We start from the raw sequence: 23,402 nt of genomic DNA, 5'->3' as shown, positions 1-23,402 counted from the left end.
CTTCTGTGTGGATTAGCTGGGATTCTTCTGCAAGGAATTTTTGTCCCCAGTGATTTCGAGTGTCCTGAAATAGTTTGGATGGGAAAGTTGAATACACGTGATACCCTCTAGTGTCCAGATGTGATCACGGGGTGTTGTATTATCGTTATGAACTTTTGGATTCTTCTATTTGCTGCGTTTTAATCAGTCATTATGCTTTTGATGGCAAACTGGTCCATGTGAAGCCAGTGAGAGGCCTTTTATGTTGGCTTCCAGATACTTCATGAAATTTTTTTTTAACGTTTTTATTTTTGAGACAAGAGAGAGACAGATCGCAAGGCGGGGGGGGGGGGGGGGTTGGAGCAAAGAGAGAGGGAGACACAGAATCCGAAGCAGGCTCCAGGCTCTGAGCTGTCAGCACAGAGCCTGATGCGGGGCTCGAACTCACAGACTGTGAGATCATGACCCGAGCTGAAGTCGGACGCTCAGCCAACTAAGCCACCCAGGCGCCCCATCTTCCAGTTACTTTAGATACAACCCCATTATTTTCTGGGTGCTGCTTTGAGCCATGGCACAAAACTTGTACTCTTCCTCCCAGATCTGAAACCAGCCACTTCTCCAAAGATCTCTGGTTCCTTTCACTGGGAAATAGCATTCAGGGACCACAAGCCTGGCTCTGAGGTGGGGACGTAAGAAAGGGCAGGTCCAGGGCCACCTGCATGGCTCAGTCAGTTGAGCGTCAGACTTCAGCTCAGGTCATGATCTTGTGGTTCGTGAGTTTGAGCCCCACGTTGGGCTCTGTGCTGACAGCTTAGAGCCTGGAGCCTGCTTCGGATTCTGTGTCTCCCCCTCTCTCTGCCCCTCCCTATCTGTCTCTCAAAAATGAATAAACGTTAAAAATAATAATAAAAAAAATAAAAAAAGAAAGGGCAGGTCCACATTCCAGCCTAGGTCATGCTGCACCAGCTGGGGTGCCTCACGTCCTTCATGCCTCACGTCCAGGGCTGTCTCCCCACTGCTGAAAGCCTTGGACCCATTCAGCAACTCGAACCCGGCTCACGGATGGCTCACGCTCCTGGCAGGACAGGCTCCGTCTCCTGAAGTCAAGCCAAAGCTGCTGCCGAGGCCTTCCTGGATGCCACGCAGGCAAGCAGGCTCTGGGCTGAGCCGGGACGAGCCCCGTGGTTCCCTTCTGGCCGGGCCCAGCCTAGCCACCTCGTCTCATCGCGGGAAGCCGGTGGTTGTCCTGGTCGTGTAGCTGCCCCCACTTCCGTGTCTCTGCGACAGGATGCTCCTTGAGGGCAGGAACCTCTCTGGTCTTCCTCAGTCTCTCTCCCAGGGCTGTGCTGCGGGCACCAGGAAGGACTAGCTGACAAGCAGACGCACCCCAGGCGCTGTTCCTGAGGTTCCCAGTGGCTGAATGGCTCCCCCGAGATCATCAGCAGAGCAGGGACTGTGGCTCGGGCTCCATCCAGGCTGGCTGCCTCTAAGGCGGCCCGAGCTCCACTGTCCATCCTGCTGCTGGGCCCGGAGGTGCCTCAGGGCCGTGCGGAGCAAGCTGGCCCTTGGCACTTGGCTTGAACAGGCCTGTAGGGACCTCAGTCCTACTGGCTACTCCCAGAAAGACTGGGGACGCTCCCCGGCCTCATCCTGCCCTGCACCCCATCCCAGGTTAGCAGGGGAGGCAGCTGGGTGGCCACCTCCCCACCAGGTCACCCAAAGAAATAGGGAATGTCCCCCTGTCCTCACGGAGAGGAAGAAAATGCTAGGGACTAAAGCTTGCCTAAGGTCACGGTGATTCGGGGACAGGATCCAAGCCCCCCCATTTCTAGCCTGGAATGATCTGGCTTCACGAGCTGGAAGATGCTCCAGCCGAACATAGGCTGGAGCAGGACGGCGAGGAGAAGGGGAGCAGAAGGAGAGAGTGGGGAGGAGGAGAGGGAAAGCATTTCAAGTCCGAATCTCCTTAATGAGAAAGGCGGTCAACCAGCAGGGCCCAGACTTGAGTCTAGAAGGCTGTTGAGAGCAACGGCCAAGGAAGCCCCAGCAGCCGCCTTCCCCCGGCAAATAGGCTCAGTCCGTTCTGGGCTGGAGTCACGCCACCGCCTGGCTCCGGGGTCCTGGAAGAACGGCGCCAGGGGCCGCCAGCGCCGGGGACTCCCCACTGCCAGCCGCGGAGCTAGAGACGGGGACGCCCCAGAAGGCAGGATCCAGCAGCCTGCGGCTTCCTGCCGGAAGGGCCTGTGACCCTGCCTCCAAGAGCCGCCGCCACAGCTCCAGGCAGCGCCCAGCCCCGTTCGGCAGCCTGAACCTTCCCCCACGCCCCCGGCCCCACGCTCTCCCCACGTCCCAGCGTCTGCTGCCGGCAACAAACCACTCCCACGTTCGGGGGCTTTGGACAGCAGTCCTTCCACCAGCTCACGATCCTGTGGGACGGGCTGGGCTCATCTGCACAGTCCTTTGGCCCCCCTGGGTCACTCCCGAGGTCTCCCGGTGGCTCCCCTGGGGTCGCAGGCCTCGCTCACGGGACATCCCAGCAGTGGCCCTTGGGCCTCTAATGCAGGACGGCCTTGGGGGCTGCACGGAGGCTCGGGAGGGCGGGCGAGGCTGTGACCCAACTGAAGAGGCGCACCCCAGTCGGCCCCAGCCCGGCCCACTTTCCAGCAGCCGTGGAGGCCCCGTGAGGGATTCCGTGTCAAGGGCCACCCACCGCCTCCCAGCCGGCCGAATGACCCGGCAAGTCCCGCCCCGAAGGCTGCTACGAGCATTAATCAAATAACGCATACTTTGGGGGGCAAGGCAACCTTCAATGTATTAAGCAATCATTACTAAGACCCACAACTTGCTACACATGATTATCCACAATATGCGACTTAATTGCTGCTAAATTTATTTTCAATCGATTAAGTGCCATGAGCCACCGCACACGAAATAACAAAACCGAGTCTGTGCGGGGGAATCAGCGGACCCTGCAGCCAAGCTTCTCCTCGGGCCCAACGCGAGCGCCTGCCCAGCCCCAGGCCGGACTCTCTGACAACCTGAGCGCCCCGAAGAGCTCAGCAAACACCTCAGATCGAGCGCTTGGTTGCCACAGTGTCAGGAAGGGGGACAGAAGTGCAGGACGGTGCTACGTCTCCACAAGGCAATCAGGGTCAAGTGTGAGAATAGACAGCTCTTTTGACCCAGAAATTCCCATCCTAGATATCCATGCCACGGCTACACTGGCTACATCACCGGGTTATGCCGGTCGGTGACCAGTGACTGAGGGCAGTAGAAACAAATCGCCGGTCATAAGCAGGGGACCGTGAAGCCAACGGAGGTGCAAACCAACTGGACGCGGCCGTGCTGGTGGAGAAAGACCAAGGTAGTGGTGTCGAGTCAGAACAGCAAGGTGTGCGACAGGGTGCGGGGCGTGTTACTTGCACAGAAGAAGGCTCTTTGCACGCGTGCGTGGAGAGGAAATCTCCCGGGAAGGACGTGCCGGGAACGGGTAACTGCGGCTGCCCGGGGAGGGAACGGAAGCGCCGTTTACCTGTTTCAAAGCATAGAATAACAACTCTCAGTCATTTCGTCGCGGTCCAGAGAGGTGAACGTGGTGCGGGCCGGTGCCAGGAGGAAGGGGGCGGCCCTGCGGCAGAGCAAAGCACGCGGAAACGTCCTGATGCAGGAGTGTCACGTGGCACGTGAGTGCAGCGTGTTTCTCTAGAAGGCAAATGGCCGGTCCTGAGCCGGAGCCCTGCTGCGCTTGGGGGACGGGGAGTGTGACGGGAGCGGAAGGGGGCGCCGGGTCAAGATGAGTGGCTGGAAGGGGCTCGGGCGGTCACTGGCCACTGGGGGCAGGAAGGGGACGCCGAGGGGGAATTCGGGGCTTCGGGTGCGGTGACCAGAGACGCAGCGGTGCGGACGCCACGGGGGAGAACCCGGGCGAAGGAGCAGGGAGGGATGTCCCGGATGCCGACGGACCCAGGAGGACCCAGGAGCGGAGCCGGGGCGAGCGCGGTCAGGCCACAGGTGCCAACGGGGCCCAGGCGGGGGACACGGTACAGGGAGCACAGGCTGAAGGAGGGGGGTCGCCGGACGTGGCTTCGGGGTCTGGCTGCAACCGTGGCCCTGCTCTGGGCAACGTGTGCCCGGGAGGCTGCCCCGGAGGACCTGTCATCCCGCCCAGGCCCGGGGTCCGCCGGGACACCGCGAGCTCCGCCGGCCCGACGATGCCCCGCGCTGAGTGCCTTCGGGGAGGAGCGAGTGTGGACGGAGCTCCGCTGAGAAGGAAAGAGAGTCGGCCGGTAGGAATGTTCCACACGCCCCGTGCCCCCGGGAGTCGGCACACGGCCGTGGTCCACGGAACCCGGAGGCACAGAGCGCGGGGGTTTGGGGAACAGAACCGCGAGCCCCTGCGAGCAGCAGGCCGGCCGCCGGTCCGTGCGTTCTCCGGATGGAGCCGGCACGGAGGCGGCCACGGGAAGCCGGGGTTCGAGGGGTGCTGCCACCGGCCGAGTAGGTCGGCCAGTGCTCTCCAGGTCTCTCCCTTCTACAGAAGGGCTCGAGCCCGCGCCACAGTTGCGGGCATCGGGCAGTTTTTCCCGCCTTCGTGTGCCGCCCTGGCCTGGAATGCGCCAGAAAGCAGAGACTGGGACGAGGGTCCGTGGGCTCTGTGACTCTGGACGTGATCCCAGGGAACAGGAGTGGGGGCGAGAAGGGACGGGAGCGTTTCCAGCTGGTCGCCACCGGGGCCCGCAGGCGGAGGTCTGGAGGACACGGGCACCCCCACCCCCGCTACCAGGGGCTGCCCGCCCACCGCCTCCCACTCGGGTGCCGTCAGGTACACCTGCCGAAGCGGGGCCACGCGGGACGTGGCCCGAGAGACGAGCTGGCCCACGTCAAGCCCCCTTCACGCGGGTACCCATGACCTGTCTCCCCGCTTCTGGATGCGCACGGTGGTCCGGGCCGGCCTCTGGAAAGGTCTCGCACGGCGCTAACTCCCTCCGCCTCCTGTCCTCGGTGCTCACCACTCCTCCCAGGCGATGGAGGCCGAGCGCAAGCAGCCGGGCGGGCAGCCGTCCCGGCAGACGCCCAGCCGAGCGGGCGGTGGGCCACCTCCCTCCCTTCCTCAGCCCGGCCCTCCCCTCCGCTCCCCCTGCGCCTGCACTCCCCCGGTCTCCCTTCCTCCACCTCCTGGCAGGAGAGCCCGGGGTGCGGGGTAGGAGTCACCTCTGCAAATCACACACCGAGGCTTCTGAGCCTCTGTGCGCCCCTCCCGGGTGCCGCCCTCGGGTCTCAGCCACTGAGACGGCCTGTGTCCCACACAGGCTCGCGGCCGGCGAGGAACTCGCACGAATGTCCCGGAGCCCCTTCCACCCCGGCCGAGTCACACCGTGGAGGGCCCCATCCGCGGGTCAGGCAACCCTAAATGCGGCGAGGGAACACTGGATTTGGAAGCGGGGCTCGTACAGCGGTTCTCTAACCAAGTCCTACGTTCTGGCTAAGAAACGAGAGTGCAGAGGCGGCCGGTGTTCTTCCTACCACTCCGAGGGGCCGAGGGCAGAGCTGCGTCCACGCTCCGCGGGCCAGAGGCGCCAAGGTGGCGGGCTCACCTCGTCACTGCCACAGTCCGGGGCCGAGCAGAGGCCTGCATCCAGGTGTGGAGCCTGGTCACGCTGAAAACAGAAAAACCACCGATGGGGAAAGAAACGTCCTCTCCGTGAACCTTTAAATTTAAACCCTCAACCGCCGCCAACCTTTGTTCTTTTTTAAAAATGTTTATTTAATTCTGAGAGAGAGAGACAGACACAGCGGGAGTGGGGGAGGGGCAGAGAGAGAGGGAGACACAGAATCCGAAGCGGGGCCCCAGGCTCAGAGCCGTCAGCACAGAGCCCCACGCGGGGCTCGAACCCACCAACTGCGAGATCATGACCTGAGCCGAAGTCGGCCGCTTAACCCCACACCGAGCCACCCAGGTGCCCCCAACCGCCGCCAGCTTTATGAACTCACGCACCTCAATTTGGTCCCAAGCAGAAGATCATCCTACCTTAGAAAAGAAATGCAGCTCAGGGACAGCTACAGGCTAAGAACAAGAGGCATCCCTGGCTGTGCCCACAGGGTGCCATTCTGGGGGATTTAGACACTCAGAGGCCCCAAGGCCCAGTGCAAAACCCCACCGCGTCTGAGGGCGGGGCTCTGCTTGGGTGCAAAGTGGAGGGTGCAGAAAATGGTTTTCTTTCATATTTTATTACATCAATGGCTTGAAAATTTTTATTTAACCTCAGCAAATATTAGAAATAGAAAAATGAATTCTGCAGAATTTCACAAATAAATTTTTCAATCTCCACTAACAAATGTTATCATTCAATGGCTAAGCAATTATAATGCTATGAACATTCACCACGATGAATGTGCTGATATAGAAAACAGGCAAAAAGAGACATTAAAATATTACTTACAACAGCATTATTACAACATATTTTCTTTAAAATTCCAACGTGGATTTTATCACTTCAAAAGATATACAGCATTTCCATTATATTTGCAAACTTAACCTTATACATCTTTTAAAATCTTGAAAAATTTTTAAGCAATCTAAAAAGCACTTAGCAAAGTTGATAGGTCTACATAATGGAATACTATCCACTCCAGTATAAACTTTAGTTTTCGGAGGTGACTGTAAACACTCATCATCACACAACATGCATAGACTACACTGACCTTCCTTCTGAATTGTAACATTGCTGCAATTGTGCTTTACTATCGTGAGGGAAGAGCTGCGGGGATCCGGGGAGTGGCAGAGAGAGGATCTGTTTCTGAGCATTGCACGAGATCACTAGGTTCAGATCAGCTAACTACCTTGAGTCCACTCGAAGCAAAGCTTCACTGGATACTGAGAGCTGGACTCCTGGGTCACTAGGCTCGGACACAGGCCGGACGAGAGAGGAAGCGAGGCCCTCGTCGGGAGTGGGCTCCGTCTTTCCTTTGCTCCGCGAAGCAGGGATCCAGTTAGTGTAATGCACTGTGTGGCTTAGTTTTGGTACGCAAGTATACCAAGAGTACATCTGATATTTAGAAAGACAAAAATAGGGCGTAGTTGAAATTTAAAGTGACGAGGAGCACACTCAGAGTGGCGTGTGACGTCTGAGGGAACTTTTACACACGGGAGACGACTCCGCAATCAGCCCGTAAAACGCGGCAACGTTTGCAGTTGTGCGTCGTCATCAGAGAGGTGTGTGACTATCGAAGGGTCTCACAGGTTCCAAACTACCAAAGACCCTTCTGAGGAACTGGTGTCCTGGTGGGCACAGAAGTGCTGAGGCCACACAGTGGGTATGTGGTCAGCACGACGGAGGCCTGTACTTGCTGGGCAACAGAGCTACGTTACGGGACTGGTCACTGTTTCGGACCAGTCAGCACAACATTCAAGTAACAAGATGTTTAAATGGATAAGCGAAAACAATTTTTTCCTAACGCCTTACACACCTACATAAAATTAAATAAAACAAACTTTTAATGCATATGCAATACAATTTATATCTTTTAGGATTTCTAAACTAAAAGTTAAACTATCATTTGCTTCAATGGTACTATATTTTGCACAATAACTTATACTTAGGAGAAATTTCCCACAAAAATATATATATAATTATGACATTCACATTGATCGTTTTTAAGAAGACAAAGCTTAAGTGAACATTGCATCCGAAGCAGCTGTCACTGTGGACCCTTACATATCCAAACACGACCTGCTATGCACCGAAGTCTTGATATGTTAAAAAGGGGGCTTCACATAAATAAGATCAATCACTCGGCTTTTAAAGCGAAGTAATTTCTTGCATTTACAACATCGTCGCGAAGACAGTATAATGGAACAGTCTGAAGCACAACGCTACCTTAGGCATGAAACTACAAGGGGGCCCGGCAAAGACAACCACCTTTCCAATCTTTCCAACCTCAGGCGAATGAGAATGCTATGCCTCTGCTCCGTGCAGGGACCAGAACCAGGCCGCTGTGGTCCGCCAAGCCAGAGCAGCGACCCTTCGGGACGGGGGACCGCTCGGTGCCCGGCGGCACGTAAGGGCACGGGGCAAGACACACGGGGGCCCGCCACGCTTCCGAGGAAGCGCCATCGAGCCAGCGAGCACTGCCAGAAGGGACCAGCTCTCCAGGCAAACGGCCCGGGCGTGCAGAGAGGGACAGGCCTCCGACCTACGGGCAGAATGAGACCCCTGCCGCTGCCCTGTTATGAGGAAGGAGGCCCCGAGAAGCAGCACAGAGAACCCTCGGCCTCGCTTCTCGCCCAGTGTCCCCTCGGAGCGGTGTGCAAACTGCAGGCCGCCTCCTCTCCATGTTCGCCCTGCCATCTCCCAAAGCCAGAGCAGGCTCACACCCCGCGTCGTTCCTAAGTGTCACTGCGCTGCCCGCGCCAGCCTCCTCTCATGCCGTTCGCACGCTCTTACCTGACCCACGGACACCCCGGGAAGGGACAAGATGACGAAGTCAGGAGAGTCCCACTTCACTCCCCTTGAGAATGACCTTTCTCCGGATTTCTAAAAATGTACAATTCCAAAGTCTAGGTTTCTAGCTGACCCTCTTCCTAAAGAGACAGTCAGCTGGCCTTAAAAAAAAAAAAAAAAAAAAAAAAAGGGAAAAAGCAAGGTGCTTGGGAGTCAAAACACATCAAATTTTAATTGCATATTTTAAATTCTTACGAATTCTGTTTGTGCCTTAAAGCATCTGCATTTTTTTTTCTTTTTGGTACTGAAAGCAGGAAAAGTGTTTCAATGACGCAAAACTACGGCGACAGAAAAGCTCCTTCAACATATTTAGTGCGGGCTGCACGGACCGCGGGCGGGACACAGGGGACGCGAGAGGGCAGTGTGAGGTCTGTCCCTCAGCCCTGCAGCAGGTCCACAGTCCAGTACGAGATTAAGTGATTCTGGAAATCTCAGAACATTTATGAGAAATATTTACTTGTTCCCAGTCCAACCAAAAGGCATTACAGACCACTTTTGCACACTGCTTCTTTCCGTCTTGGTCTTACTAGAGCCAACCAACGGGTCACTTCTCTGTCCTGTACTATGATAGTAAAAGAGGGAGGATGGAGCTTAGACGGTCACATCAGCACATGAAGGACAAAAGGCTGCACGGGGTGACACGGCGTACCAGCAGGATGGGGAACACACAGCGTGTGGCTCTACAAAGCCATCACCCGCCATTCTAATCCACTTTATGGAGCTAACCTGACATTTAAAATCTGCACTCTGTCAGAATCTGCAGCAATTTCTCCCCTGTCTCCTAATCTCAGTGATGTTCTCTTTGGCAAGCAATAAACTTTAAAGAAGAAGTAAGACACTAAAACAGAAAACGGGTCGATAACGTGGTTTGCCAAAAGGAGAAGGCACCAATTCCAAATGCACGAGCACCAGGTGCAGTGGTGTGGACCGCGTCTCTTGGAGCTGGATGGCGGGGCGGGGCGGGGGGGGGGGGGGGGGGGGGGGGGGCGCGGGAAAGACAGAGCGGCACCTGTCCCGGGATTCCAGTGCTGAAAGCTGAAGGCAGAAAGTGTTGAGTCCACATCACATTCCCTCTAAGCTGATGTCCAAGGAGAGTTGCTGTGAATGAGCTTTCTACCAGCTGGGAAGGGAGAAGGGCGAGATTTGAGCCAGCTAAATTTACAAACCATAATCACACCCGATGTCTGCGGAGACGGGAGCTGTCTCGGGATGTTTGGCACGACGAAGGTTATAACGCAGTCTGCCAGCATCCTGCGATTTCCAAAGAAGCATGATATCGCTTAGTGGACGCCTCAGAAAAGAACAAGAGAAACTTTCTAAAAGGCCGACAGGTCACAGTCACTCTGAAAATTACATGATGCACGAGGTGGAACCGCAGGCCATGCAGGAGCAGAGTCGTGCCTTCCAAGTCGACTACCTGTCTGAAGCTGCTGACTGGGCAGAGCTGCCACGGGTGGGGCTCGGGAACTCCGACTGGGGAGGGGTCCCCGGGGTCACGGGAGGCGTGCGGGCCACGAGACTCCGCCAGCGCCGGGGCAGAGCGTGAGATGCGGCGGGACTCTCTGGGGAGTGGCGCCAGCGTGGAGGAACGAGCACAGGATTAAGGCAGATGCAGCACAGGACTGGAAGTGTACGCCTTTTTGGTAATAGCTGCTTGTCCACAGAGATGTGACGCAGATGGCTAGGTGATGGCGTGTGATACCTGATATCCTGGATAACACAGGCGTCCATACCAAGTGCTCAAAGCTGGCAGAGTTTCTCAGGAAGCAGATGCATATCTGACGTCTAGCACAGAAGCAGCCTGAGGAGAGGAGAAGGAAGAAGGACGGAAGCATCAGAGCGCAGGTAAACAACTCAAGCCGCTACCTCTGGCGGACCCGAGAGGGCAGGAAGGTGTGCGGCCGGCCCCGCTGTCCCGCAAACCCAGGGCCCTGCGGGCTCTCGGCACGGGGCCCGAGGAGGAGGCGGCAGGCGGCACGAGGGAGGCCTCTACAGCCAGGAGTCTCGGGCTCAAAATCTGGCTCTGCCGCTTTCTAGACGTGTATCCTTGGCGGAGGGATTGCTTTTTCAGTTTCAGCTTCCTTGTTCCCAGAATGCGCACAGTAACGACCCCCACTCCACAGGATTACGTAAAATCCCTGGGCCGACAGTAGCACTTGGGGCCGACCGCCCTGGCTGGAGGGGGTGCCGTGGCACGGGCCCCGTTCAACCAACAGCCCCTGGCCCCTGCTGGGACGCGGGGACACACAGGAGAGTGAACACACGGGAGAGTGAAGGCGGCAGGGTCCTCTATAAAAGCCTCAAAGGCATTTCTTAACTGCACTCCCAAGTGTCCCAAGTATCTTACTCAGTGCTCACTGCTACCCTCATGATGTCCTTTTTTTACAAACGTTGAAAAATTTTTTTAGGTTTATTTATTTTGAGAGAGAGACAGAGAGAGTGAGCGGGGGGGGGGGGGGGGGCAGAGAGTGACAAAGAACTGCAGGCAGGCTCTGCACCATCAGCACAGAGCCCAACGTGGGGCTTAAAACTCATAAACCGTGAGCTCAGGACCTGCGCCCAAACCAGGCGTCAGACGCTTCACCGACTGAGCCACCCAGGTGCCCCTTGATGTCCTACTGCTGGGGGAACCACTGGGCTATAAACCCCAATCTGAAAACAGCTGTTCCTTCAGTTGACATCATAACTGATGAGAACAGTTGGCCGGGTCAGGGGCTTTGTGTTCATTCTGTAACTGTGAGTGAGACTCTACCTCCAAGCCGGTCATGGTCCGCATCCCCTCACCCGGACACCCATCCATCCGCCCCTCGCCGGGAACGGCATCCTTGTCCACCTCGGAGAACTCGGAATCTCAAAAGCTTAAAACCCTTGGGCCGCCTGCCCTTTCTCAGCCCCGAAGGAAACGGCCTACAGCTAACAGTTACGTTACTAGAACTTCTGGCAGTTCTCAAGGCCTCCTCCCTCTTTGTGCCGCATAACACATAAAATCTGAGGGCAGAAGGGGCAGGCAGGACGCCAGCAGACATCTTTCTTAGCTGCTGGATTCCACAGGATACACAAGAATGAGGAGGCCAATTTCTGGGCACTGGCTGGACAATTAACCAGGGCTCTTACAAGTCCCCCCGGGCCCCTGGTGGACACAGAACAGTAGCTGGTCCCTACAGATTCATTTCCTTTTGCAAACTAACATATGGAGAACAGAAAAGCCGGGCGGTGGAGCGGGAAAGCGGGTACTATAGGGGGTATAAAAGAGACCAAAAAAAAAGGAAATGAACCGTGGGGGGGAGGGGGTGGAAATGGCTGAAGAGGGTGAGAATGTTTACAGACAAGATAAATGTTGTCCGCTAAGGACAAGTCAGGCGATGCCGCCAGTTTTGCGGAGAAGGCTGGGGAAACAGATGCATGGAAGATGGACCACCAAGGCAAAACAAAGGCATGCCTGTGGTGGGAGACCAGTCACGACTGGGCCAATGCTACCACAGACCGGGAAGAGAATTACCGGGCTATTTTGATGTTCGATCGACATGGTGAGTGGACCGTGAAGAATGGACTTCTGGACTTTGTCAGAAAAAAAAGTAACTGTGAGTGAATGAAGCAGACATAAGAAAAGGAAGGAAAGTATATGCACAAGAACTGAGAGCCTGTCCCGTTGGTGGCGACCCTTGGTCCCAAATTTATGACCGTATTTTTAGGCTTGACCCTGCCAACACCTGCTTTGATAAAATCTGGAGAGTTTCCTATGATTTCTGCTTCCTGGCACCAAAGCTGGAGAACATACATGGAAGAAAGCTTTCATTCCGGCAAATTCTAATGTTCCTTCCTTCATAATTCTCATCTTCTCAATGCTTCCTAAATGGAGTCCAGGACTTCAGAGAGGTTGATCTGTTGCTAAAGGGGCAACAAGCACCGGGACAAACATCACTGCTGAGAGATAAAAACTTCTGCTTGTAAGCCGTTATGTTCCGGGGTCTCAGGCTGGGCCGTGCCATGGGTGTGGCTCGGGGGAACCACTCGCATTGTTAATAATACGAATTCTGCTATAAATGTTATCAACAGTCCAAAGATTTTCTGGCACAAAGCTCTAAAGAGCCCAACACGCTGGGTGCGTCACGTTGGGCGGGGGGGGTCTCCCTCGTGAGGCACTCTGTGCTTGGCTCAAGAGGGGGTCTCTGGGCTGCTTCTACAGCCAGACCCTTGGAGCAAAGGGGGGAGAACAGACAGTACTAAATAGGTCATTTCAAATCACTCCCGCATGGTTTGGGGGAGCCTCTGATGAGAAGGTTTTCCCGGAAAGCTCAACTAATCCTTAAAATTCCGTGTCTGTGAACAAACGCACACCAAAGCGACTGGCAATTAACTCTTACCTCTGCCCGGCCCCCTCCTCCTCTCTGTGGGAGTGGGGGTAAAGACGTGGCAGGGCAGGCCAGGCTGGACGGGGAAATGGCAGGTGACCCCGTCACAGGAAGCAGGGAGGCAGCAGATGGGTCCGTGCAGCCTCGGTAACCTCGTGCCTAATCTCTGCTGAGTAGGCGGTGAAATCGGTATAGCTAACCTGGAGGTTGCCAGAATGTCGCCACCAGCCTGGAAGCTCCGGCCAAACACAGGACCCAGAACGGTCTCCATCAATACTTGAACCCGTTAGCCCCGACCGCATCAAAGCCTGGACGACTCGGGACAGCAGAGACAGACGCAGGAGCTCCTGGCCGGCTAGCCAAGCCGATTCAGCAGTAAGGTCATTAACCTCCCACTGCGATGCCAACACACCTTCGACAACCACTTCCAACTTACCGTTTCAGGGCTGAGTTCTTCCAGGATCTAAGGAAACTTTGGTAAAGTGCAATATTTTGTGGCTGGAGAAAACCAGGATGGAACTAGGAATCTGTACAGGAATTAAAACGTGAGCAATATACCTAGTGACCAAAACTAACTGTGTCAACACACATATTAAGGTTTTTATGGGGAAAAGTCAAGTCACTGACAGAGCTGAGAGCTAAAAATATTTCTCCAGCTGAGAAAGGCCATCAAAGAAGAAACTGAATATGGAGCATGAATCTGGCAGAGATCCTACTGTTTCAGATTTACCTCGTCTTCCTCTTCAGGCATCTTGATAGAATTATCTGGGGACTTGATAGGTTTCTGGCTACTGGGCCCATTGGTCTCTTCTTTCCCATGTTCTGCCTCCCATTCTTGTAAAACTTCATCTATGTTGAAGCGGCGTCGATAGTTTACAAAAAAGTTTTTCACTTGTACCACTGATTTGTTCCCAATCACATCTGAGATTGCCTGAAAATCTCGGCCGTATTTCCTGATGGCTAAGGATGTAAGAGAGCACTGTTTTTCAATACAGGATAAAAACAACTTTTAAAACCCCACACAATTGAGACTTACCCCCCTTCCTTTAGATCCAGATAAGAAAACACTTGGAGCTTTTAACTGCAGGCACGATCTTAATGTATTATACAGTGGAAAAAGCAGCAACCTAGATCTGTTTCGTAGATGACTGATCCAAGAAGGCCAGTATGACCCTGTCATCCAGAAACCTGCACCTCCAGTCACGTATCCCAAGACGACTGACGTCACCCAGCCGGCACCCGGTGGACTTTGTGCATTCTTTTCCGGGTCCCCAGGACTAGAAGAGCTCCAACCGTAAAACTCTTAACATTCAGTCTGCTGCTTTCAGGATTTTATACTTTCTGACCATCCGGAACCCGACACACTCCTAAGAGCGTGTTTCAACACAAGTGGTGCCACGGGAGTGGGGTGGGGCATGACTCTTCCTAAAGGCACCTGCGGCCCCAAGCCTCTTACCAGGAGGACCCCCGTACCTTGTACTGCGAGAAGCTGCTCTTCCGTGGTCCAGCGTGCGTTACACTTCTGAGCGACCTGCACACCCAGAGGAGCTGTATGAGCATAACGCAGTTACAGGCGAGGGCATCCTCGTCAGACTTAATGAATCTTATTTTTTTCTTACAATTTCTCAGAATACCAGAATTTCAACGTCAATTGGGTTTATAAAGATTGTGTCTACAACTTTCTTTCTGTGGGATGTATGCTGGAGATACATTATAGAGATATTAAATTCTTTTTTTTTTAATGCTTATTTATTTTTGAGAGAGAGAGAAAGAGAGAGAGGGAGAGGGAGGGCGGGAAGGAGGGAGCCAGAGAATCCAAAGCAGGCTGAGCTGTCAGCAGAAAACTGGATGCGGGGCTTGAACCCATGAACCGGGAGACCATGACCTGAGCCCAAGTCCGAAGCTCAACTGACTGAGCCCCCCAGGTGCCCTAATATTAAATTCGTAAACACATGAAACTTGGGTACGACTTCTAAGGTGATGGTCAATATAGTCCTACCTCTGGAAGCCGATACGGTTCTATTCCACCGTCAAGTTTTTCTTTAAGAGCACTGTTCGTCTGCTTAATATTCTGAATCTGAAAGAAAGGAAATTTTTAAATTTTAAAAATGAACAACTTTTGTAAAGGTATGAAAAGAAAACAGAACTAAAAAAAAAAAAATAAGAGAAAAAAACCAAGAGCAAAGAAGTTCCTAATCTGTATGGTAACCAAAATTTGAGGTCGCTATAGTATCCCTTCAGAGCATCTACCGAGATTCTTTAACGGACTTGCTTAGAGCAGCAGACGAGGGACAACGGGAAGGAGGGCATGGTGGCTAAAAGGCTCCTGCGTGCCCAGCCCTAATTCACAACTTGAGAACACGTCACCCCCCCGAGCGGCGGAACCCACATCTGAAGCCTGACACACAAGACCAGGCCACGCCTGGCTTCCCGCCACGCGGACCGAGCGGAGCAGGCTGAGCGGAAGCAGCCGGGAGGCAGTGCTCTGCAGGCCGGCAGGTGCACCTCCTGGGGCCCGGCGCGGTCCGCCCAGGCACCCCCTGCGCAGGAGCCCGCAGGGCGGCCTTCTTTAACGAGGAGAAAGCAGAAAGCAGCGTGTTACCTTCCCACAGCCTGATTTTGGCCAACCGTAATTCTTCACTTTCTCACAAATTAGATCTTTTCCACGTGGCCATGTTGATTCGACGCACCTAATCTTTCACTGCCTCTAAGTAATCGAAAGACAGACATGAACAATACCAACCGCTGAATCGATCCAGCGGACAATCCGCTGGACTTGCGCACGGACTCCTGAAGGAGCCGGGCCTGGGAACGGGCTCCCTCTCAGCTCCACGTGCAGGGGCACCTCCGTGCCAAGGACCAGGGGGGCATCAACCCTAGGGTTTTTCATTTCTAAATAATCCCACGGGCAAAAAAGCAAGCAAGGGGAGGATCAGATTCATTTTCCCAAATAAAACATCAGAGACACTCCGGAACAGAAGGTGCCCTCAAAAGCAGCAACCTTATGAAGGCAAATGAAGAAAAAGCAGGACTTTGAGAGGTGGGGGATGGTGGTGAAGGACACAGCCTCACAGACCCTTTAATAATTCTCTCCTCCTTGAACAACCTTTTCCTACTTAGACTCAAATTTCATTTTCAAGTACTTACACTTCACAGAATTCCAATTTTGCATTTCCTTTCCTGGGTTTACTTCTTCTGAAAGGTTTAAAGGGGAGTGGAGATGTACAGGGGACTGGCGGCCCCGTGAGGAGGACCAGCACTCTAGGGACGAGGAAGTGACCCTGTCTGCCACTAGTAAGGGCCTTAAAGCCTGCCAGACACACGGCCCACGCCAAGTCAGAACACAGAGACAACTGAAAAGAAAAATAAAGGAAATGTGCATAAAACCTGCTCTATAGTAAAACCAAAACTGAAGACCCCGGTTTTCTGAAATTTGCTTTAGTTTATTTTTGAAAAGGTACAAGTCAGAAGAAAATAAACTGGTACCAGAAATTCACCCACAGTAAGTTCTCGGGAAAGTAACACCCAATTCTCAGACCAGCACCGTGTCACAGAACGCTCTCTGACGCGACGTCATGCTGAAGCCGTGCCATCTGACACGATGGCCATCGCCCGCAGGTTGCTACTAAGCACCTGATATGTGGCTTATGCAGCTAAGGAACTGAACTTCTCATTTCTTCTACTTTAATCCAAACTTAAATGTAAATAACCACACGTGTCTACCGGCTACCCCGTCCAACAGCACGGTCTTAAGACTCCTGCTCAGAGCTCTCAGGTACCAACCACCCATAAAATGCTGCAAGGGCATGTTCAAGGCTATGTTCATAATTCAAGGTTATATTCAGTCACATAAACTTGTGACAGAGTTAACAAATTCTCAAAAGAATCCGCTATCCAGAATACTACATGCCTCCCAGCATTCCGGTTACTAGGTCGTTCTATTCATTCTGGCTGGTTGTTTACACAGGTAAGAAATGGGGTATATATTGCATTGTGAGTAAGTAATACACATTTCCTAAGGAGACCAACCTATTCACCACATGCATTTTCTCTCTGAAATCGATAAAGAAGCAGAGATTATATAAGTAAGTGGCTATACAGAATACCTGCAAATTCTGAACTAAAAGTTAGCTCTAAATTCTCATCAACCTTCACCTCTCTTCCTAATGCATTTTCCTTATTAGAAATACTCAAGTGTTTATGAATAAGAACAGGGTTTGGTTACCATCATGCCAGTTGGAAAGGAAGCCAGAGTGGCAACAAGCTGGATAAAAAATAGGATATAAAGGGGCGCCTGGGTGGCTCAGTCGGTTGAGCCTCTGACTTTGGCTCAGGTCATGATCTCAAGGCTTGTAAGTTCCAGCCCCACGTCCGGGTCTGTGCTGACAGCTGGGTGCCTGGAGTCTGCTTCAGATTCTGTGTCCCTCTCTCTCGGCCCCTCCCCTGCTCGTGCTCTGCCTCTCTGTCTCAAAAATAAACATTAAATTTATTTTTTTATTTTTTTAATTTATTTTTTATCTAAAAAAAAATTTTTTTTAACATTTATTCATTTTTTGGGAGACAGAGAGACAGCACAAGCAGGGGAGGGGCAGAGAGAGGGGGAGACCCAGAATCCCCCCAAGCAAGCTCCAGGCTCTGAGCTATCAGCACAGAGCCTGATGTGGGGCTTGAACTCATGAAACGTGAGCTCATGTCCTGAGCCGTAGTCAGACGCTTAACCGACTGAGCCACCCAGGCGCCCCTAAATTTTTTTTAATAAAATTAAAAAAAAATAAAATTTTAAAACATTAAAAATTTTAAAGTGACCAGCATTTAAAGAAAAAAACAAAATAGCAGTCAAGTTCGCCTGGTGCCTTACCTAGCCACTTTTTTTTTCCTACTTTCCTGTGTGACCCTTTCATTCTCTACTCAGAAAGACCCAGCGCAACAGGCACTGGCCGCCAGCTAATCTAAGAGCCGTCTGCCCCTAGCCCCCTTCTCGCATCTTCCACAGAGGCTGGTGGTCCTCCTCGGGGCTAGGAGGAGCCGTTTTGCAAAGCTGCAGCACGCAGGGAGGACAGGAGTTCCCGAGAAGGTAAACGCTTTTCCTGCTGGAAGGACGGGAGGGTCGGCCCCGCCTCCGGCCCCTCTCCATCGGCCCCCAGTGCAGACGCGAAGGCCACAAAATGGCTTTGGAAGCTTCCAACGGGAGACAACGAGCGAGATGAAAAGCAGGCACGCTAAGAATGGTGGAGGAGGAAATGCAAAAGAATCCGGGTCTGTCACCACACCGTGAACAAACGGACTAATGCCCGGAGCCACCGATGCTGGGATTTCTTGCTATTTGATAAAAATAAATCCTCAATTGTTTAAGCTGCTATCAGTCAGGTTTTCTGCTATTTTCATGTGAACCCTTCCCTGGGACACCACCACATGTGGAAGCATCCAGATAAAATGGCCATTTGTGAGTCGACAAGTGCACTCGGCAGCAACCCCGACAGGCTGTGAGGGGGGGCAGGCGACCTGTCTCCTCTGTTAGCGATGAACCGAAGCCCCTCTATTCCACATGATTCTCAGTAGCTACTTTCAAATAAAAAAGTCCTGCTCCTGATTCTGGCCGTGAAACCAAAGACAGTTCTATCTATTGTACTGCGACACCTGCGTGCAAGAAGGGCCTCATTTTCTCTGCTCAGAAGATTAACATCGACCAGTGAGCGTCAGGAGTCCGCTCGGCACAGGGGGAGACAGTCCCCTCCAGGAGGAAGGAGGACAAAGATGCGGGTGGGGGCTCCGGGCCCCGTTCAGAGAGCCCCTCCAGCACAAACAGAGCTTAAAACATTCCCTCTCTCGCTCTCTCTCTCTCTCTCTCTTGCAGCCCTCAGACAGCCTGTAAGATCAGGCAGGCAAGGATTAATCTCCTCATTTGAAAAGAGGCCCAGAAAGATTAAGTGACTCTCCCAAGATTAGGGCGCAACTGCGCCAGCAGCCAAGCCTAGGAGCCAATCCTCTGACTGCTCGGGGAACACTTGGTCCTGCTGTGAGCTGTCCCCCGCCCCGAGCTGCCAGACCAGGGCACAGAACCCTCCTCTCATCTGGGAAAGGACTGTCAGCCTCCAGTTTAACCTTCTAAGGAACCAACAAATCAACAAATCAAAAGCAGCAAAAACTACAAGTAAACCATCAGTCCACAATTTGCCTCAAATTCCAGAGACAGAAGGATGGGGGAGGGGCAGGGCACTAATGAAGGGACAAGAGTCAGCTGGCTACTCCGCTGAATTTGCAGTTTCAGTGCACCGTGTAATGATGCGCCGTTCCCCATACCAGGGCAAATAATCAGAAAAGGATTATCATAAAGTAGCAAATATCCAGGGAGAACTCTGACAAAGCCCCAAACACAGAGGCGGCAGAACACGGAGAGAATGACAGATCTGTGCTGGTAGGGGAGGGATCACGTTCACGAATCACAGGGGTGGCTGTCTGGTTTAATGTTCATTCTCTATTTTGATCTAGACATTCAATACAATTCCAATAAAAATTCTAGCAGAATTATTTTTCTGGACACCAAGAAGGTGAACCTACATTTTCTATGGAAACACAAAGGGCCAGGAGAGACAATCTTGGAGGACTTACCGCCTGGCCCAGACACTCAGGTTTGTAAGGCCCCTGTAATCGAGGCAGGATGGTGCCAGTGAAGACGGACATACACACCAAAGTCACAACAGACCACACACATACAGACGCTGCGCTTGAAACAAAGATGCCCATCACTGCGGTGGGAAAAGGATCGTTTTTGGTTTTGATTTTTTTCCAATAAACAGCACGGTTAACCAGATAGCCACGTGAAAAACAAAATGAATATCCACCCTATACATAACAGCATGCACAGAAAAACATTTCCAGATAGACGGAAGATCAAAATGTAAAGGCAAACAACACTTAAGACAGCATGGGAGAGTATCTTCATACTCTTAGTAAAGGTTCTTACCAAAACTGAAAAGAGCACTAACTACAAAAGGAAAGAATGAGAAACTAGACTACCTTAAAATTAAGAACTTCTGTTCATCAAAAGGTGAGCCTCAGAATGGGAAAGGGGAAGTAATTTTGACCCACCCCCGGCGGTGGGGGGAGAGCGGTAATACTTTGGCAAGGCCTGACGACATTTCTGTTGTCACACCTGATGGGGCAAGGTCACAACCGCTGGCATCTAGAGGCCAGAGATGCTGCTTAACATCTCACAATGCACAGGACACTCACAACGAGGAATTCTCCGGGCCCAAATGTCAACAGTGCAACAGTTAGTGAGTAAGCCCTAATGCAGGCCAACCAAACCTCACATAAGTTGGCAGCCCACCGTGGAAAACTGCTTGGCACTATTCTAGAAAATGCTGGACACAGGCATACTCTGTAATTCCACTCTTAGGTGTACATGCAACAGAGATGCATACATAATACAGCAAGAGTCAAAGAAACATCCACGTCGGTATTAACTGGTCAACGGCCCCAAATGGGAAGCAACCCAGATGCCTAGTAATAGTACAGTGGATAAGTTTTAGGATATTTATACAACAATAAGAAAGGACGACCTGGATGGATCTCATATGTTGAACAATGCTGGGCATGAAAGAAACTACATCATATGACTTTGTTTATATAAAATCCAAAATGAATAAAAATAATGTCTGGTTTAAAACGTCAGACCAGTGGCCACCAACTGGAAGGAGGTGGGTAATGAGTGAGAAGGGCACTAGTGAAGCCTGGGAGGCAAGGCTGAGTCCCCTCGGGGCAGCAACTAAAATGGGAAATGAGGGGCAGCTGGGTGGCTCAGTCGGTTAAGCGTCGGACTTCGGCTCAGGTCATGATCTCACCGTTCATGAGTTGGAGCCACGCGTCGGGCTCTGCGCTGACAGCTCAGAGCCTGGAGCCTGCTTCGGATTCTGTGTCTCCCTCTCTCTGCCCCTCCCCTGCTCACTCTTGTTTCCCTCTCAAAAAAATATAAGTAAATAAATAAACATAAAAAAAATTTAATAAAAGGGGAAATGAATGGGGCTTGGGAGGCTGCAGTTCATCTCTTGATCCAGATGGTGGCCGTGTGGTGGGTGTGTTCACACTATGAAAATTCACCCAGACACATATACACACTGTGTGTGTGTGTGTGTGTGTGTGTGTGTGTGTGTGTGTGTGTGTATTAAAGGTATACATATATACCTTTAGTTTCAAAGTCAATTTAAGAAACATCAATGCGGGCATGCCTGGGCGGCTCAGTCAGTTAAGGGACTTCAGCTCAGGTCACGATCTCACTGTTCCTGAGTTTAAGCCCCATGTCAGGCTCTGTGCTGACCACTCAGGGTCTGGCGCCTGATTCAGATTCTATGTCTGTCTCCCTCTCTCTCTCTGGCCCTTCCCTGCTCACTTGCTCGCTCTTTCTCTCTCTCTCAAAAATGAATAAACATTAAAAAAAATAAAAAAATTTAAAAAAGAAAGAAATATCAACGGATCAGTACCTAAGTCTTCGGTCCAGTTCCTTAGAAATAAAATGCCCTTCAGAGGCTTGTGGAAAGAGGACACTCAGGTGTGAGGAACACACAGGGACCCCTGAGCATCAGTGAGCCCCCACCCGCGGTACCTGCCGCTTGATGGAGACCAACTCCATGTCTAGCTGCCTTAGCACCGTGGTGGCCGCAGTGGCGTTGGCAGAAACAGCCTCCACGTCTTCTTGAGAAAGAAACATTCCTTTCGGAGGTTTCCTTTTTGCTCGATTTTTAGCTTGCGTACTATGTTTCTCCTTTTTGATCTGAGGAACTGTCTCCGTAGGGGGCACCTGGATGGTACACAGATTTGAAAAATGAGACTCCAAAACATGAAAATGCCAGATGAACAGTAATACGCCTACTTTCCTAACATGGCTCTAAACAATCTGACAAATACCATGCCGTATCGTAATTACCATCTACAAACTAACAGGCAGTTAACAGAAACACTGGCTATTGAATGTTGGCTGAACACTTCTAAGTAGAATCCACTGCCCTCCTATATAAACACAACCTTTTTCTATCACTCTGAGCCTCTGGCAAGAAGCGTTCTGAGCTTCCTGTAGTAATACAGGAAGAAAAGAGATCTGTCTTCTCTTCTGGTGTGCTTTGTGTATGTGAATGGTGAGCTCCTTTATCCTAATAGTTCTTAGCCAAACAGATGGACTTAGGGCCACAGAAAGATAAAAGGAAAAAATGATTCAACACATATATAAAACCCATTTAAATTCTTTAACTCTATACGAAAGTTTATAAAAAATATAAACTTCCACATGTAACTATGACTGTTTTTCATATACCCTCCTTTTGGATGACACAACTTTTAGGGCAACTGTATAATTTGCTTCAAGAACATATGCTGTCATTTGATAATGCATGACTGCTGCTAATTTTTTTAAGTGCTTTCTCTAAAACTGAAACGTTTAGAAATGAAATGCAATAAAATCTTGGCAAGGAAAGGATACTGTCCTGATAACAATTTTAAGAAGTTTTTGTAACAGTTCATAATCTCATCTTGTTAGTGTATTAACATTTGCTGATGAAGCTGAGAATATGTGCAGGTTTTCTCCTTCCTATCTTAAAACACTGACATAAATCGACCCTGCAAACTACGACGGTACCGGTAAATTCTTGAACAGGTGGTAACAGACAGTACATAAAAATGTTAGTAGGCAATAAACTACATCTCGTCTGTAACAGCTCTATGCTGTTTAGCAGAGATCACCTACTGACGACGTGCCTGTTTTCACAACATTTTAGTACAGAAAGAAACTTAAGATATAAGTCATTTTTCTCTTTTAATCAGGAATCGTGCTACATAAGTAAGACTTACGGAAGTTAAATCAAGCCTTTCCCCTTTCATTGAAAACGTTCCCCTGAAGAAGCTAATAGATAATGATGTATCAAGACAAAGCTTCTTAACTGTAGGTACAATTTGATTTCCCAAAGAATCTAACTTAGCTAACCCTTAAAATGATCTTGTTATTTGGGCATTCGTATAAATCTAGCTGGAGTGCCATCCAGAAAGAATTATCAGTTTTCAGTTTGGTGATACATAGCCTACCAAATGAAGCCTTAAAAATGTAACTAGAAGACTTTGACCCAACGATTCAACTTCCAGAAATTTGTTCCAGTGGAAAAAATTAAGTGAACCAATATTTAATCATGAGACCAGCATTTCAGCATTGTTTAGAACAGCAAAAAGCATGGGGGGAAACTGATAAAAAAGCCCTAAGATTGCTTAACTGAATTATGAAAGATGTGTAGGATAAAATAACATGCTAATAACAGCTATGTACACAAAGTGTATTTGACATAAAAACATGTTCAAGAAAGACCAAATTTAAAAGGTTTCAGAAATGATATATTGAGATCCCATTTTATGTTTTTAAAAAAGCAAGTATAGAGTCATAAGTGTGTATATAGGCATATACATTTCATGGAGTCATCTGGAAAGAGTCACCAAAATGTTAGCAGTGATTAAGGGTGACAATATCATCATTTTCTTTTTCTCCTTTTTGTTTAGCTGGATCTCCTACTTTGCCTACAAAAAGCATGTATGT

General features: G+C 51.2%; 1 protein-coding gene across 23 annotated transcripts in view; it reads right to left on the bottom strand.

Annotated features, from left to right (window-relative positions):
- Nucleotides 1-2,705: 2,705 nt before the first annotated feature.
- The window catches only part of RCOR1 (REST corepressor 1), a 130,409-nt gene continuing 109,712 nt past the window's right edge, over nt 2,706-23,402 (bottom strand). For 5 of the 23 annotated variants that reach the window (XM_042990618.1, XM_042990629.1, XM_042990628.1 and 2 more), the window contains 6 exons: nt 21,435-21,629; nt 14,832-14,909; nt 14,306-14,363; nt 13,563-13,792; nt 5,574-5,636; nt 3,305-3,511 (listed from right to left, as the gene is read on the bottom strand). In XM_042990618.1, coding sequence (XP_042846552.1) covers nt 3,395-3,511; nt 5,574-5,636; nt 13,563-13,792; nt 14,306-14,363; nt 14,832-14,909; nt 21,435-21,629 — 741 coding nt within the window. In that variant the 3' untranslated portion in view covers nt 3,305-3,394. Of the gene's footprint in view, nt 3,682-5,502; nt 5,637-5,983; nt 6,004-6,049; nt 7,026-9,489; nt 10,282-10,997; nt 13,360-13,562; nt 13,793-14,305; nt 14,364-14,831; nt 14,910-21,434; nt 21,630-23,402 lie in introns of those variants that run through there. The other 18 variants (XR_006219116.1, XR_006219119.1, XR_006219123.1 and 15 more) reach the window with 18 other exon arrangements.

Source organism: Panthera tigris, chromosome B3 (assembly GCF_018350195.1).
Source record: "Panthera tigris isolate Pti1 chromosome B3, P.tigris_Pti1_mat1.1, whole genome shotgun sequence".
NCBI lineage: Eukaryota > Metazoa > Chordata > Mammalia > Carnivora > Felidae > Panthera > Panthera tigris.
The sequence above is the reverse complement of the archived record's forward strand: the minus strand, read 5'-3'. Positions and strand labels throughout refer to the sequence as shown.